The sequence below is a fragment of the Acanthaster planci genome, linkage group LG11 (genome assembly GCF_054643075.1).
Source record: "Acanthaster planci isolate LZ-2023a linkage group LG11, COTS_SCS, whole genome shotgun sequence".
NCBI lineage: Eukaryota > Metazoa > Echinodermata > Asteroidea > Valvatida > Acanthasteridae > Acanthaster > Acanthaster planci.
The window spans coordinates 7,818,487-7,836,232 of NC_141787.1; the positions used below are offsets into that span (position 1 = coordinate 7,818,487).

The window sequence follows — 17,746 nt, forward strand, 5'->3', positions numbered from 1 at the left end:
TATTTCTAGGAAAATCACCGATGTGTTTTGAGTTTAACAGGTTAACAGCTATTTCTTTTCGTTTGCATGAGAGGCATGACTTCATTTTCCGCAGTTTTGGGTATTTCTGTCTTTCGTTGTTTGCCGCATCTGTGCCCCTAGTGCCAGCATAGATAGTGTAAAGATACCTGTTCTTGGAAGATTTTTACATGCCTCAAAGGTAGAGTGGTATACCATAGAGCTACAACCCACAGAGCAATGTTGACATTGCTGTAGGTTACTCACACGTTTCATTCAGCCCAGTCATGAACTGAAATTTGCAAACGCCCCTTTCCATAGCTTCGCTGTTCCATGTCATTCCGTCCGAGGGCTTCCCTGGTTGCAAGTAACCGTACTTGGTCAGGTACCTCTGAAAATTTTTCAACGTCGTATTTTGTCAATGACTAATTGTATCCCTTATCGAGACCCTCTTCCCTGGCTTAGCTTCGAGTAGATTTGTTTAATAGCCAGGACAAGACTGGAAACAAAAAACTGATTAGGTTGGAAGGCCTATCTGCAATTTTAAGCGGACTCTCAAACCTTTCAGCAGTAGCCTTTTTGGAAACATGTCTTCAAGATGCACTTATCATACGTGTAAACATACACGTTGGGTAAGGGCAAAACCCTTAGTTTAATTAACTTCTCTTCTTACTGGCCAGGCTTATCTATAACATATGAGTACACATTTTATACAGTAAAAAGGAGACTGATGTGGTAAAATTGAATAGTCTTTATTTTCTTTACTTAATGCAAGTCTGTCTGGGACTTTCACGATGTGAAAGGTCCTAAGGGGTTATTGTACCGCTTAATTAGAATTTAACCAATAAACATTGACAACGTCTAGGAAAAATAGTAAACGTAAGGGGGTGTACATTTCAAACATTCAACTTTTATGTGTAGGTATGGCGCCTTAGGCAGAATGCCAATTTTGTTTTTAGATTGGATCTCCTCCTAGCAGGGTCACGCTCATTTTCAAGGGCTCCCAACCAGACCTGAGCTCACCCAGGCCAGTTTTTACTCATCTTGCCCCGTTAGTGATATGCTGGAACAGGCTGATGCACTTTCACAGTTTACGAAAGAGGGTCCAAATAGACAATCTCTAAATAGGCTATGTATTCAATCTGTACGTACCGCAGCATCGCCCTCGGATTCAACAATGGTCGAGTCAGCCAGTGTGACAGCATAAGCTGTTATCAGCAGTATCATGGACAGCAGCATCTCGATTTGACCAATGAGCTATACTAACGAAAACTTGATCTGCTTGCAGCGCTACTACCACCGATGCATCTGATACCTTCCTGGTCTTCCCAATATTCCTAAGTTTCGCTGTAAGTCTAGCCCGGTGTCTCCTGATCCCTGCCTTGGAGTGATCATAGTTTTCGGTACAAAAGGCGTACATGCAGGCCCTATTCCAAGACGACGTGTGACCTGGTATTGCATGAACCGCTAACCAAAGGAGACATCATTATTCTGGCTCATTCGAGGATGAATAGATTTCTTCATGGGTTTCGTAAGGCTGTCCTTGCTCAGCCGTGTGGCCTGGGAAAATGCTACGTCATCCACTTTTTTTTTTCAAAATGAGACAGTACATGTACACATGTACACGGGCCTTGCTCATGGACAGCAGATATAACAAGCTTTAACTTTTCATCCAGCATCACTGTTTGTGAACACCAATCAATCTTTTCATCCTTCGATTGTTCAAATGTAAAACTGTTGTTTTGTGCTGTGGTGTGCATGTGTGGTGCGCGTAAACATTCTTCCCAAACAGTCATTAAAGAAAAGTATAAAAAAACAGTCACCGATGACAAAATTCAATACAAGCGTATTAGTTTTATTCCTGCATCCCGTATCCGATTAAAGGTGATTTTTATTTACTAGATGCGTGGTCTTAAGAAATAATAGCCACATAAAATATGTCATTGTTAATGAGGAGAACGCGTCTACATGTCGAACAAAAGCAGGTCTCTACATGCCTAAATATTAATACACGACCCAATTTTACAAAAATGTAGCCTTTTGCCAACTTCCTTTGAATTAAATAAATATATGTAGCTTCAAAATGTCACTGTCTTGGTTTTCAGAAAAGGTGTTTATCTCACGATGAATTCATAAGATTTGGCCTGATTTGAAATATTCTGCAGCTCTTGATTCGATGATTTTATTCTGTTTTCACCATACAGTACCATTTGTGATCTATTTTTCACCGCTCCGATTTGGTAACCAGCGTCAAAACACTGGTTTTCATTTTCCAGCTTCTGATGTTGCTCCGCCCTGCTAGCGGCTAAGCTACAGTTCTTTGACTGAAGCAAGGGAAAATGATATGAATAAAAATTTTGTGGCTTTAGTAAAAGTGCCTCCCGTGTGGTCCCACACTAAATGTTACCAATTCTTATGAATGTACAATCATGCAATTAAAAATAGCTAACTACAAAATATGCATTACAATTGTGCACTCTCATAAAGGTATAGTGAATTAATTACACGGAATGTCTTTTACACTGCCCTTAAACCTGTGCGATTTTTAGTACCTGTGAGGGCAGACAGAGCAATGCAGGGTGTATTAGCCTAATGGCACCTCATACGGTTGCACCGATGGTTGAACACTCTGCAAGGAGGTAAGATGGTACGTAGAAATATTGCTGGGCCCAGAGCGTTTGGGGTAATAATGGTGTAATTAAGCATCTTGAGAGTGTTTCGGTACTGGAATGCGCTTTAAATACGTCCTAATTACTACCTATTACTGGGGTATTTAATTGAAATGGTTTATGTTACGTCATAATCCATTAACATTTAACATTAACAGCCCTTATACCCCCCTTTTTACAATTTACACTTCTTTTCAGGAATCAGGAGCAGAAGAACAAAAGGCTTTTTTATCTCTTTTTCGGGAAGGGCGCAAAAATACCGGAAGAACGAATGTCGTGCAGACATAAATGTGGCTCTGAAAAGGATTACACATCTGATGCTCCCCCGCGCTCGGTAATGATTTCCCCGTAGGGCCTCTGCAAGTGCTCTGGGCCGGGCACCAGTGACGCACTCTCTCCACTGCCATCAAGGTCACTGCTTTCGTTAGATCCACGCTGTTGCAGCAAACACCAGCAGAGCCCCGTCAGCGTGCGGCCGCAACATCCCCACCGCCACAGGGTCTTCACTCCACCCCAGACGAGACTCCCTGTAACAGTTTATATGCCACACCAGTTTCATATTTGCCTATAGAGGGATTTCACATTAGCGCCGTCTGCGCATATCTGCATCGAATCCGAGGCTTTCTGTGTTGAACTTCGTCGCGCGAGCCTGCGGAGTCCACACAGTACATGGAGTATCCGGTTAGTAAGTGTGACGCCACTTCAGTCTAAACCACGCCCACTGCACAAGATACATGACCATCGCGGGTACGTCAGTTCGCGGTCAATTGTCGTTACTTTTCTTTGGATTTTACGTGTTGAGTCATCCTGAAAGACTCTTCCACGAAATTTTCAGCCTAAAAAGTCTGAATTTAACTTACCTTTATATATTTGTGTCTTGACTCCTTACTTTCAATCGTCTGATTGTATTAAGAACAGAAGCTGACACATACAGCCTCGTTTTCAAACGCGGAAGTGCGCAGATTGACGCTAAAAGCATCGTGTGAAGATCCCTCTATTTGAATGGAGATTCTCCGACTTGAACACAACGTCTTTACAAACCAAATGTACCAATATCATAAGAACGTCGCATTAGACAAAGCCACCCGTTTCTCCGAAAGTACCATGCACATTATATAAAAAGTATGGACTTGCAATGTCGTATTCAGCCACCATGGGTCACTGAGGCCACTTAAACTATTTTAGTAACACTGGGCCGAGAGGTTAACTGGTTATTGTTGATCAAATCCTTTTGGACAAAATTAGTTACAAATTACAATGATATGTAAGCCAGCAAGAGCATGGTATTCGTCACGGAAAAATGGCTGCCTGCGGCTTCATCAGTCAGTACAAAACTACATAGAGTCCAGACATTTTTATGTCGCCTGTGGGAAAAACACGTAACTGTTTGCCATTGGGGGTAACACTACCGAAAAAAAACAAGGGAAACATAAGTCGGTTTTTTTTCCAAAATAAAAAATTGTAGCCGCTAGAACTTACCTGCGACAAAAATAATGATACTGAGATTCAGCAGAATCAGGAAGACCGCCAGGGCGCCCTTCCTTTCCTCTTCAGACTGGCTGTGTTCATCAGTTGGTAACAGAAGCAGAGAGGCCGCCAACAAGTTGAGGAAGATGGCACCAAGAGAGCACATTTGTAGACGGTGCTCCGTTTCGTCCTTCATGGGCCGGACGTAGGCATGGACGAGAAGGAACCCGACAGATATGGTGATGGTGGCGAACATGGTGAAATGGTCGTCTGGCCCGTAGAGCAGCACAAAAAGTGTCTGGACGATCTTGCGGACGAGTTCGACTACTTCCCAGTACCAGAACTGTGGCTTGTAATTTTCGCACAAGAAGGTCTTCCAGCTGATCTTCTCGTGGCCTTGCCCTTCGGCAGAGCTGTGCAGGGTGTCTGGTGCTCGCCATGAAGTACTGCCGCCGTCCATCAACTGCTCGTTGTACGCGTTGATGCTGTGATTACCCGTAGCCTGCCCGGGCAAACGACACAAACTCTGCTCCACAGATTCCATTTGGGTGTTAGATGACGTACTTCCCCTTCTTCCACTTTCTCCACTCCAGATGCCCACACTCTTCTTTTGTCTGTTACTCCTCCAAAGCAACAGGAGCAACACCAGCGGGAAGCCAGCGACATACGAGAGACTCACCCTGGCAGCTTGAGTGAAGTGAACGTGCTGCTCCGTGGTGCAGTCGATGGAGAAATCTGACCGAAGCCTCGTGGTGTTAAATACGTCGTTCTCATCCAGATAAAACAGGTCACAGCCGGATGGCAAGAGGGTGAAAATAACACTGGACAAACTGGGATAGGACACAAAGAGCAGCATGACAACAAATAAGTAACACCTCTGCCTGGCAGTTGCCAGAACCTCCTTGCGCCTGGAAACGGTTGTTTTCTTGACCAGTAAGCTGCAGACGGCGAGAATATAGAAGCTCCATGCTGCAAATACAACGCCCACAAGAAAGCCTAGCCCAGCCACAAACTCGATGTATATATTTGGATAAGTGAAATCGGGAAGGTAGCAACGTGGGCTGACGATCAACTGCATGACGTTCACCTCTAGGAGTTTCACAAAGGAACCAATATCCTTCAAGGTTCCTGGCCAAGGAATTTCATCCAGGTCCGAGAATATCTCACCCATTACCTGGTAAAAACCCAGCATGATTTTAAATCTGGCCAGAATGAGACTGATGACAGACCGGCTCGTCCGGCTGTTCTTACGTAAGTCCCAGACAACTAAAGTGATCACCAGTGCAATAAGAGCAGCGACTGCCACCACTTCCAGCAGGAACATCCCTAGGGTCGGGCAATGGAAGCAGTGATCGAACCAGGAATAGTACCCCTTCTGGCACTCGGAGCAAAGCCACCCCTCGTAGCCGTCATCACAAGTCGGTCTGATGCTGTCCCCGTTATTCACGCAAGACTCTGCACGCGGGCAAGGGTGCACTAGCGGAAACGCCCCCCAAAAACTCTCTGTCCAGTGGTCTTTAGTCGTTGGTATTGTGCGCAGATTTTTGACAAACCGCTCATAGGATCGAAAGTTTCCGTCCGAACCCCAATCCCAAGTCCACCAGAATCCGGGCAGGAGGTGCTGGTACTCCCCTGTGCAGTTCAGTCCCTCTGCTGGACACGGGTAGCACTCCCCGAAGCGATCCTTGCGGTAGTAATTATCCACACATGAACATGCACGAAAGCCAGCGTGAAGGTTCTTCTTGGTTCCCGTAGGACACACAACGCAGTCTGCAGGACTGATGCCAGGGTGGGCAGCTGGGGTGACATAAGTTCCGTCGTTGCACTTTTGACAGTTGATCGAGTGGGATTTGCCAGCAATTTGCCCTGTCTTGCTTTGGTAAAATCCTCCTGGGAACAGTCAAGTATTGTTACTATTGGTAAGAGCCATTAAACCAGAAAACGTTTTAGTTTTAGAAAGTGGTGATATAGTACTCAGAAGACTGAGCCCACGGTCTACGCTCCGATATTGGACAGGACTCTTAAAGTTCTGTTTCTAGGCCTGAATATTTGCAAGTTTTTGCGAGTCAAGCTTGGATCAAATTCTTCTCATAAAGATGAAGAATGTAACTGGCCTTCACAGTTTGATCAGATTAATGCAGGTGGAATGGAATTCCCCAGAAAGTTTGTTAAGGACATCGTTCAGGACTGAATTATCCAATGGGCACAGTACTTTGTCAGGTGCCTATACGAAAAAAGGAGCCTTCGAATTATCAAAGGGCTTACAAACTACCGTAGACATGCCATAAGACACAAATACCAACATCAACGCACAAAACTTCGGCTGTCCTCCCCATCTAGGTCTTACCTGCCGGGCAAGCGACGCACGTTTCCTGATAAGGATCCATCCAGTAAGCGCCATAGTGTCCTTGCGGACATGGTGTACATTGCCAGACTTGTTTTTGAGCCCGGCGGCACTGGAAGCCCGACCTGGACAGTACTTCAGCTATCTCATTCGGTACATCGATCGGCTGGGCGAAACCATCACCAACTAGCTCTCTGATAGGTATTTAAAGAACACAGGGAGAACATCGGTGTTATCTCAGAATCCTTCCAATACTGGCCGAAATTTGGACGGAAAAATACCCATTCAACCGAACCGTCCTTCTCGAAAAGTCATCTGCACTAGATGCATGGACACCCGATCCGACTTCTCACCGCTACTTGGAAGTAGGTTGCACACCAAATACCCCATGCTATAAGTAGGTCGGTATCATAGGATCGTAGCATGGACTACATTCGTCGCATTCGCTAGACCAGTTTTAACTTGTGCACCGCAGCAAGTGGCTCTTTGTTGCGTTGCAAGTGGGGGCGCTTTTCATGCCCTGCTTGCAAGTATGGCGAAAGTAGTCCCGCCACGATCCTATGATACCAACATGCTTATAGCATGGCGTATTTGCTGTGCAAGCCCTACTTATAAATAGCGGTGGGTAGTAGGATCGGGTGGCATGGAGTGGGGAATCATTAAGGTTACACTTCGGAAATGCAGCATTCCTCCGTTAAAGTTGAACGTTTTTGTGGTGAAGCGAGCAATATGAGTATGTTTGCGGAAGCGCAAGGCAGCGATTTCTCTTTTGTGAATCTGCTACGTTTTGAGAAGAATTGTACGGAAATTCAACATTTTGTACAGTATGCTCTGTTCTTCACTCGACATTTCCCATCACTTTTGATTTTATCACCTTCTGAATAGTTAATTGAACAACGCCATCGTCGTTATAACGACGAACATCTATGGTTAATCATTTTAGACTGTTTCCAATATTTTTACCTCTTTATAATGATGGAACGATTTTACCGCCTGCATTTTAATACTCTAGGGCACACATCATTCAACTTACATTTTGAGGTCCGTCCGGTTTACTACTGGTGCAAACTGCAAACAGTTGTCAATCGCTCTGTTATAGCATTGAAACAAATGTTTACAACCTCATTGGAGTTGTTAAATCTGTTCAGATTTTTCCAGGTGCCTCCCTTTTTGACTTAGGAAAAAATGTCAGGCTTAAGTTTTTCACGCACTCCTCTGACATGTAGGCAGGACATCCGTTTAATGATAAGACAGAGATCTTGTTAAAGTGCAACTTGCAAATTTTAAAGGGAGAGTGATCGAGGGGAGTGCATGTATGTGTACATTTTTTGATGTGACATGCATGACTATACACTGTTATCTTCCTTCGTTTTTCACAATAGCATGACAGCCGTCTTTGCCAAGAAATGCCCAGAAAATGACAGCAAAGTTTTTATCCTTTAAAAATATCTACCACCTCGAAGTGTAGTATCTCTCTTACGGGACTACATTTGACGTCACATTATTATGGCGTTCTTACGTGTAACAGTTGGCGCCCAAGTCTTGCCAAACAGAATCGGGAACCTTGGCCAATTTAGCGCCATACAGAGATCTGTAAAAAAGATCTTCCGTTAATGGAGGTTGAGCTAACAAACTACGGATATAAGAGAAAAGTGGATCAATATTGCGAGACTGTAACAACATGGGACCTATTTTGCATTATGTTTTCCCAACAGCAAGAGGGTTCTATTGCAGAAAATACGACAACTTCTATACCTACAAATGCATTTCCAAATGCGCATGCGCAAGCATAACCCCTGATATAACACAAGCCTTGACGTGACCCGCACGTCCCCCTATGTCCTGCGTAGCTAGCCTCTTTTTACCAACACACGCACCGCTATGTACACGCGTTCTCCCTGAGCAACGTGTCGTTACTTAGTTCTTGACACGACTCTATCTTACTCCGACACTTTCAACCGTGTGTGTTAATCGTGGATAAGGAGAACTTTGTTCAGAAGTCTACAGTTAAATGTCGATCATGTGGCGGCCCGTTATCACCTTCCGACTTCGACGTTCACTTGATCTGCTACAGACATCGGTTGTGCAGCCAAGGTCTTTATAAACCTCGTGTTTTGGCTCGCTCTCGTCGTCCGAATTACGCCGAGAATCGATTGGTATTCTTGTGTGGCACGACGGAAGTGTCACCCCTGACATAGACAGTTAGAGCTCCTGCGCTCATTTCAGTTCTAAGCCTGCAGTTCTGACAAAAACTGCGGACAGTCTACGTCTAATTGGCGATTTTCTGCCCTGTTTCTCTAGGGCACTCAAGAAATTCAAGAACTGCTCTTGAAACCTCGCCTCAAGAGCAGTTCCTCTTCCTCGCAAACTCTGACAACCCTGCTCATTATTTTCATGCCTCCTGTTTCTGCTAGAGTCAAAAACACACACCATCTCAACAGAAATTTTGCCTGCAAAAACTCAATTGACCTTTCTTCTAATTTTCCGCCCTACTTTTGGATTTTTGGGCTGATGTTCCAAGCCTTCGGTGGTTGAACTTTGTCTATGGTTTTGATTTAATGCGATGAGACTCTCTTCATTTGAAATCTCTGCTTTATTCATCGTTATTCATTTTATTTTAAAGATGGCACAAATGTGAGCACAGATTGCACAAAAATATGTGAATTTTACATTTTTCAGTGAATATCCACACTCGCTCTTTATGAAGCCCTACAAAATCTCATTTGGTTTGTCATTACCTTTGTACACGTACACAAGAATTTTAGCCTTCCTACCTATGAAATGTCTTTTGCCTTTCATATCCCAATTTCTAGATGATCATGGGCTGCTTGGCTGCTTTTGGTTTGACCCCAACCACCTCTTTACATAAGAGTCTGTTCTTAAACAACCTTTGGGAGGAACATCCGCTGGTTCCAGGGAGCGTTTGGAGGATGTATCCTTGTTCTTGTGTGACCCTTCTGCAGATAAATTTGGCGAGTCTATGCTTCAAGAATCTAAATGCCTCAAGGCAGATGACAATTTAAGTCTTGACAAACCCGGTGATTACTCCCATTTCTCACGGCCAAAGAAGCCGAACTTCGTTTAAAAAGTTTTTCTCTCTGCAACAAAAGACAGCCATAAAAATAACAACTCTCCTAAATCCTCCAGAGGGCTTTACATCAACGTTCTTCCTGACTCCAAAGGTGTGATGGCTTCCTGTCATAAGTATTCGTTTGAAACATTCCTGAAAGGAGACCGTACTGTTACGTCTGCGGTCTTATCAAGGACCACCAACGTTTTTGGCTACAGCCCCTCACCGACAGCATGTATATGTTTACCTGGATGATTTGTAGTTAGTCGGCTAGTCTTTTTTGTCGTACTACGCTTTGTCAAAGGCTACACAGCTCAAATTGGACTTGGGTTTCATAGTCAACCAGGACATGTCTTTTTGGTGCCTTCACAGAACCGTACCTTCCTTGAGGCCTCCCTGTCTCACCATGTGGGCATGTGGGGGAGCCCCCTCCTCCATGGGGCTCTCTCTAGACAAAGAATGTATTTATCTCTTCACAGAGAATTTTTCTAACCCAACCTGAGTACGGCTTCAGCTCCGGCTCCTCGCCTTCTTGGCGAACTTTGATGGCACTGTACCATACTACCATTTGCCACCCTATCCGACTACCCACTGCTACTTATAAGTCAGGCCTGTGCAGTAAAATAACCATGCTTTAACCGTGAGGTAACAGTCGGCAAACGTATAAGCGAGGCTTGTTCGTGCCTTCTGCTTGAAAATTTTCGTGACGCTGACTAGCCTCACTTACACGTTTGCCTACTGATTTGCATCATACGAAAATATATTAGCATCAGAGTTCTTGCAGGCTATTTTGCTGCACAGGCCTCATTTATAAGTAGAGGATCGGGTGAATTTGCACATAAGCCCACTTCAGCCTTTTCATCCCTTCTCAGAACTGTCCTCGAAAGGATGCTGTCTTTACCCTCGTTTGGATGAACTCTCCCATTTGAGCTTACCAGCGTTTGAGGATGTGTCGTCAGAATCTCCTCTCCCAGGGTCGTGCCCAACAGCTAGCCTACCTGTACGCTCACAACGAACGCTTCGGAGCCTGAACGACATGCACCTCCAGACGACCCATCCCTTACAGGATCTTTATTTCTGTTAAAAAAACTCCTTCATGTCAACTAGCCCAAACAGACTGTCCTGTGATTTCTTCAGGCCACTAGGATAAGGCCATCAGCTGCCTCACTTGTGTCAAGACAGCGCTTCGGTAGTGGCTCTATCCTTCCCTGTGTATGCTAAATTTCCAGCTCGTCAGATAGTGCATCACTCGCTCCCTAGATCTCTCTGCAGACAAGGATGTCTGGTAGTAGAAACCATTCGTCAGTGCAGCACATGATCAATATATTTTCCCTTGGAACTCTACACATTTGCCCTATACCTAGGCTTCCAGTTACAGACGTTCTGCTAAGTGCTGATCGAAATCCGGCAAGAAAAATGCAGCTTGACCATGTGTCCTCCATTATTGACATGGCAAGCTTTGTTTCCAAAATACTTCTTCCAGTCCCTTACAGTGATCTTCAATTAGCCTGGATACTTCCGACCCTCCTTCAAAGCAGCAGACCTTTCACAAGATTCTGACTGCTTAGCAGCTGGAAGTAGATAACCGTCGACCAGCAGATTATACGACATTCAGCAATAGCACCATTTCGAATCACGTGCACAAAAAGTGTTGGGCATCCATTCCGCATCTTTAGCAATCATCAGGAATGTTTTGCTGTATCCCCTTTTCGATCCAGGCGACAAGTCACCACCATTCATTGTTACTGAATATCCAAGGCATTTGTTGATGGATCAAGCCTATCCTACAATGCTTGCATCTATCACCTGATGAAGGAAATGTGTCGCTGAACAACGCTTTACCAAGTCTAAAATATCAGGATGGAATCTTGCACTGTTCTCATGAAGCAACTAAAAAAATCATTAATCGGCTGGGTCTTTCTCACTTTCTTCTTAACCTCACAGTAAAAACGGCATTCCTACGTTTACTTGTGTCCACAGCTCATTGAAGGATTGAACTCCATGGTTCTCTATCGAAAGAGGTCTCCTTCCCCCAGACGGAATTCCTGACCAAGTCTAATCACTTTCTTACAGACATTTTTTTGTCTTTAACTTGACATGCATGCATGCAAGGTAAACAAATTAATAGTGACCTGTCGGAATACATGTACTGAAATTCTACATTGTTCCCACCATAGAACTCCGAGGTGACTTCACTCAACTGTTCAACTGTTGGATTGTGGAGGTCTCACCCTTGCCAGAAGCGGGTCACAGCCTTATACATCAGCTTCTGCAACATCACCAATGGAGCCACCAATGTTGCATAATAGGATTCTGCATGTTCTGTATCTTTAGAGCCATCGAGTTCCATCTTCGACTTCTGACCCACTCGAGCCAAAGACTCGGCTTGAGGCAGGCAAGGCTCACCTACGACAGCCCTAGATGTTATACACATCTCAGGGCGAGGTCTCAGACATGGAGCATGAAAACATCGTGATCCCTTTTTAAGGGTATGGCAGTTTCGAATATTATACGGGCTACATGTTGGAGAAACCTGTTAACTTTTGCATCGTGCTATCTGGGAGACGTTCTCCAAACTGGAAGTTCTCAAAACTACTGCACGAACAGCAGCCAGGAATCAAGATGAGAAGTCGATACATCCTGAGCAAATGTTTTAGATGTCGTACTCATGGGTATGTCTTGACTAAACTTGGCTTCTAAATATATGTTTCATTGTAGACAGGCTTGGTTAATTCGTTTCCTGGCCCACACCCTGCGCGTTCCCGCCCTGTTTCTATACACTCCGATGCTACTCTGCATTTTTAGGTATCGAAGGTGACGTATGTTCTGCAACAGAATCGTCCCAAATCCAAGGGGATTTTTCTCACCTTTTATATCAGCCCCCATAGTGATTGATTCTTCTTTTAAAAAGGGAGTGCGCTACGCAAGGACTTGTGGGAGGTACGGTGTGTGCGGGGTGACGTCATGGTCTGTGTTTTGTTTCAGCGGTTATGGTTGCCCATCCGCATTTCGAAATGCATTTGTAGGTATTGAGTAGAAAATCCCCTTGAACCTTGGGAGATTTTTCTACTTGGAATCGAAGGTAGCTCGATTGCATTCCGCCGAGGTTGACGTCTTGATTATCAAGCACCTAAGGGAAAGCGCACTTACACTTGCTGGAGAGTTTTTCTTATTGTTGCGAAAGGTCTGGATCCTATGGCTGAAAGGTTCGTCTGAAACATGTATCTGCTCCAAACAATAAAAAAGAAAACATTGTCACAATTTACTTACCTTTTGAGTGATCCCATATCTACGACTAACCCGTATCAATCAACCTCAAACCCAGTCAGTAAAGTGTACATAATTACCTTTTGCAAAAAGCAAACACTTTGTAGCCAATTTCGTTAAGCCCCTATACAGCTATGGGATCAAAAAGTATAAATTAACCAGAATATATAAACAAACTACAAGAATTCCGACTACATTCCACATTTTCAATAAATGACCCAGGTTAGAATTAATGATTAATCTATACTCACAAGTTCACCAATTTCGTCTCATAGAAGACCCAATCCGGTAAATAGGTAATAGGATTGTCAAATATCATTCTGTACAAAACAACGGATAAAACGACATGAAAGTTTCTATAGATTATTGCAAAATCCGAGTTAAGATAATTGAATCTTACAATTTTGAACCGTGATTTGCGGAGTAATTGTAGTCCAGAGCGTGAACGTTTAGCTGGCAGTGTTTCAAATCTAGGTAAAGGTTATTTTTGTTATTTAGCTTGTGCTTTCCTTTTGAAATACTAGAGTACAATTGACGAAAGTTTAGTGAAACACTTGAAAGATTAATATTTTGTCTCAGCAGTGATTTCGTGATTTCATTCGAAATGAGAAAGTATCCAATCAAATGCTTGCTTTATGATTAACTAAACTGAATACAGGGCGTCCGTAAGGAACAAAACAATGTCGAGGACCAGCCAAACGTCAGTTGGGCGGTGGGAGGAGGGAGGAACGGTCCCCTAATTAAAACGAACGAGCATTTGGGATTTCAGTATACAAGAACAGATACAGGCCCAAAGCAAATGACATCTAAATTATTATGCTAAATCACAATTTGTCCCCAAATATAATAGCAGGATTGCTCAGTAAATACAATGAGATGACTAGTCAGATGTCACATACAAGCACAACAGTACATGTACAATGCACAATATAAACTCTATTCTAACAGTCGCTACGTTGTGCCCCGAAAATCACACAATATATTCGACAAAAAAGATAATACAAAATATGATTTCAACTAGTGAAAGGTACCTTTCCCCAAGGCTTATATGGGAAACATGGCCGGCGCCAAGCTCCCTGCAAAATCAAAGGATAGGCAGAGAGTTTAATTAAGGCTCTACACAGTTCAAAACCCAAAGAAAGCGACCACCTTGACACTGCGCACACAGGAAGCGCCAAAAGTCTAAACTTTATGTTAATTACCTCTGTGACGCGTATTGGAAGGATGAGGGCGCCCTTACTCAGGCACGGTGCCTACGTAAACTAGACAACTCTGACCCCGTTGTAAGTCCTTTCAGTCCTACCTCGTCAAAATGCCGACGATAGTAAACAAAGTTTTCCACTTTGATAAATAGCATGCTTTAATCTATCGTACTAAATTACACCTGGGCCTGCAACGTGAGCCTACTACAAACGTTGAGAAAACACAATATAACAAATAACAATGCAGGCTATCCAATACATTAAACCCGGCCAGCCTCAACCACCGGTACTGGTTTTGGAATCTGGCCCAAATTCCTTTCCGAAGAAGCAAACAAAACGTCAGTGTAAGAGCTTCCCTAAATTGACAGCCACAAGTACTGTCGTCATTTTTTTAATGGGTCAACAATACTGCCAGGTGAACTTACACAGTATGCGTTTATCCACCAATAAAGCTCTTGGAATAAAAGGAAAATAAGGTCAGTTTGTTTTTGTTATTTTATAGGGGCCCCCTCCCCCAATCGCTTACAGTTCTTTCAGTGACTCCATGCCTTTGAACGCTCCACTATTCAGAGAACTGATCTTGTTGCGATGTATGTACAGGTTTTGGAGTTTGTGCTGTGACCGAAGTAGTTCCTCTGGAAAAGTTGTCAGCTGATTGGATGAAATGTCTCTTCAGAACAAGAGCAAGACAAAGGTAATAATATTTCAGATGGTACTTCAGTTCACGATTAATCAAACAAAACTGCCTGAAAAATAATAAAACGTTGCCTTTCTGAACCAAATTATGAGTTTAAAACCAAGGACACAAAAGAATATTCGAAATGCTCGTTCAACAACAGATGTTAAGGCCAAAAAAAGAATACATGATACGGTCTAACACCGCTATGCATCTGTGAGGATGGTTAACCTTTCAGTTCCAGAGTTATTCCTGCGTCAAAGAATTAAGAAACACTCGTGCGCCGGACGGTCTTCATTTATAAGCCCTTGGGACAAGGAGTTCTTTAGCTTTCGAGCTCCAGTTAAACCATTTCCCTAACAGTCATGGTCAAAAGATGTAAAAATGTTAACGCACAACTGAAGCTTTAACTGTACTCATTGGAAGACTTGCGTTATCTTGGTTACGCAAACACGCACCGTACTAGACGAAAGTGAACATGCAGATCTTACAGTGACGTAGTAATTGATGTGTTGATGAACAGATTGAGCGGTAGGCCTCTGGACACAAGCTGGTTGTTGGATAGTATTCTGAAATCAGATTGTTATGGGTATGGTGATTTTACCACATGACATTGTTTGTGTCTTTTCATATTTTCGTCTGAATGCATAAAAAAAGTATCATCCCAAACGCCTATCTAATATAGCTAATGTTCTCTAAAATACTTACAAATCACCAATGCGTTTGGAGGCCGCAAACATGTCTTCCGGAAGAGTGATCAATTTATTATATGGCATTTGTCTGCAATGCAACCGAAATCAGACACAAGGTGATACTAAGGAAATATGACAAAATACTGTCCATAAAGCTGCAATATTAAAACTCCCCGAAGTCATGCGACTCTGAGTGAGCACCCCACCTAAACTTTCCCCTATAAAAGCCCCGGTCTTCTGCGGTGCAAAACTCAAAAAAAAATTGACATTTTTAAACTAGGCTCGTCAGTATAGTATACTGTAAGTACATAGCTTACCATTGAATTTGGTCATATCTTGGAGTACTACCGAAAGAAATGGTATCCAGTTGCTGTGTTTGGGGTTGTACAAGACAATGTGCACATGCCAAAGAGAAAGAAATCTGGTTCTTCAGATTTCCCAAGTGCAGAAAGCAGCGAATCGAATGGGTACAGTACCGGTACATGTACATTGAACATCAGTACGTGTTTTACAAATGTACATGGCCTACAGGTTGGCTCCACGAACACTAACGAGGTAGTTTATATGACTTGATGGAAGGAGGCCATACTAAGAAACGGCGATCTCGTGCACACAGGAAAAATTACGATAATAAAGTCTTTTTACAGAGCTCTTAAAATTTCTCTTTAAATAAAAAACTAATAGCAAACACGATTTAATGGGATTTTCTGAAGAAAAAAAAAATAACAAAGCCGGAAAACTGAAAGTGATCCCCTGTACATTTTCGCCGCTCACACTTCTTGCCACAAAGGCCATTTGTGCCCATGCATGCATAATTATGAATGTATTAGTGCACGGTCTATAAGTGGACACAAGAGGTCGCAAAGCAAGTAACGCCGCGCAAAGATGAAAAACCTCCATAGCCAAGCATAAACATTTAAGCAGACAAACGTCACGGAGGATCCTGACTTGGTCAAGTCTAGGCTGTAAGGAGCTTAAAGGTAGGTGACGCCATTGGTTAAATCACAAAACATGTTGCTGCCAACAATCCTGGAATATCTTACTTGAAAGAAAGCAAATAATACCCCTAGTCAGTGAAATATTTTCGCCCAGAATTCTGTAGTTTTCGAAAAAACAGAAACTTTGTCCATTTTTCTCATGATGACTGGCCAACCCTCGTGGAAGAATTTGTTCTGTTTTAACTATCCGTATCCGTTAACCGGCGCCGATTTTTGTGTCGCGTGTTTACAGATGTGGGACCCATTATAAATGAATAATACTAAAGGTACCAAAAACGCACCGGCAGAAATTCACAAACGCATTGAAAACTGAAAGAGTATAGGAAATATGTGTAAAGTATAAATTATAAAAGAAAATAGATCAGTTCGAAGTTAAATTTTATCAACTAAAAGGGACTTTCTTAACGCCAAAACTTTTCGTTCCCAATACCCGCCCCTGAAGAATAATGGTACATTTCAATCTGTAACATGGCGGACGTTCCCAGTTCATGCACAGCCAGATTTTCGTCAACAGAAGCCACGATTTTCAGACGTTAAACTTTCCGTATTTCAAGATTTTATTTCATCTGTGCGCATATTATTAGTAAGTAAATTGAGAATGTATTTTAGATTTGCTCTGACGCAAAAAATCCACAATGTTGAATTTTAGAAGAGGCATATTACTTCAGAGTAAATTTACTGATAACTCTTGGCTGTGGAGAAAAGCTCGTTTTAAAGGAGCAACGGCACCTGTCGTGTTTGTCCACCTGTGGATGGATACCCCTGCGTGTACGTTGCTGATCACTCAGACCGCCCTGCAGTTCATGGATTTTGCGCAAAATAAATTACAAGATGTTCTTTGACCGTTCAAAAGGCAGCCTGAGTTTTTCTTAGTTTCTCTCAAATCAGTTAACTCAAACATGACATAAGTCAGTGGAATGAAAACTGTGGTTAATTTTATACCCCTAAATCTGCCAAATCTTTGAAATCACGGGAAAAAATAATGGTGTAGGCCTAACCACCCTTTAAAGTATACATTAACATCCTTGTGGGCGCCTATACCAAAAATCATTTGTTTCAGCTCCCCGGTATGCAGACGAACTAAATAATAGAAAATTGGATGCACAGTTTCTAATAAAACTAGAAAATTAGAACATCTAAACATCATTATTACTTACAATGTATTGAAGCTTTTCACACCTTGAAATGCCCCCGGAGAAACACGTTTTATCATATTTCTACCCAGGTCACTTAAAAAGAAAATGAAAGACGTTTTGCCGTATTATTATTGAGCTTTAAAAGTGATTTTTTTTGCCACGTTCGATTCATAAATGCAATTTTTCTCACAGCATCATCGTCAACATGCAATTTGATAATGCTGAGTG

The 17,746-nt window shown here is 42.9% G+C and overlaps 1 protein-coding gene across 1 annotated transcript; it reads right to left on the minus strand.

Annotated features, from left to right (window-relative positions):
• Positions 1 to 1,831: 1,831 nt before the first annotated feature.
• Positions 1,832 to 15,584, minus strand: LOC147797365 (uncharacterized). The gene is made up of 9 exons (XM_087143617.1): positions 15,401 to 15,584; positions 14,543 to 15,261; positions 13,066 to 13,134; positions 12,698 to 12,772; positions 7,997 to 8,068; positions 7,511 to 7,567; positions 6,481 to 6,671; positions 4,146 to 6,023; positions 1,832 to 3,193 (listed from the first exon to the last, which is right to left on the minus strand). The coding sequence occupies exons 2-9, from the start codon at positions 14,560 to 14,562 to the stop codon at positions 2,973 to 2,975; spliced, it is 2,583 nt and encodes an 860-aa protein (XP_086999743.1). The 5' UTR covers positions 14,563 to 15,261; positions 15,401 to 15,584; the 3' UTR covers positions 1,832 to 2,972.
• Between the last annotated feature and the right edge of the window lie 2,162 nt (positions 15,585 to 17,746).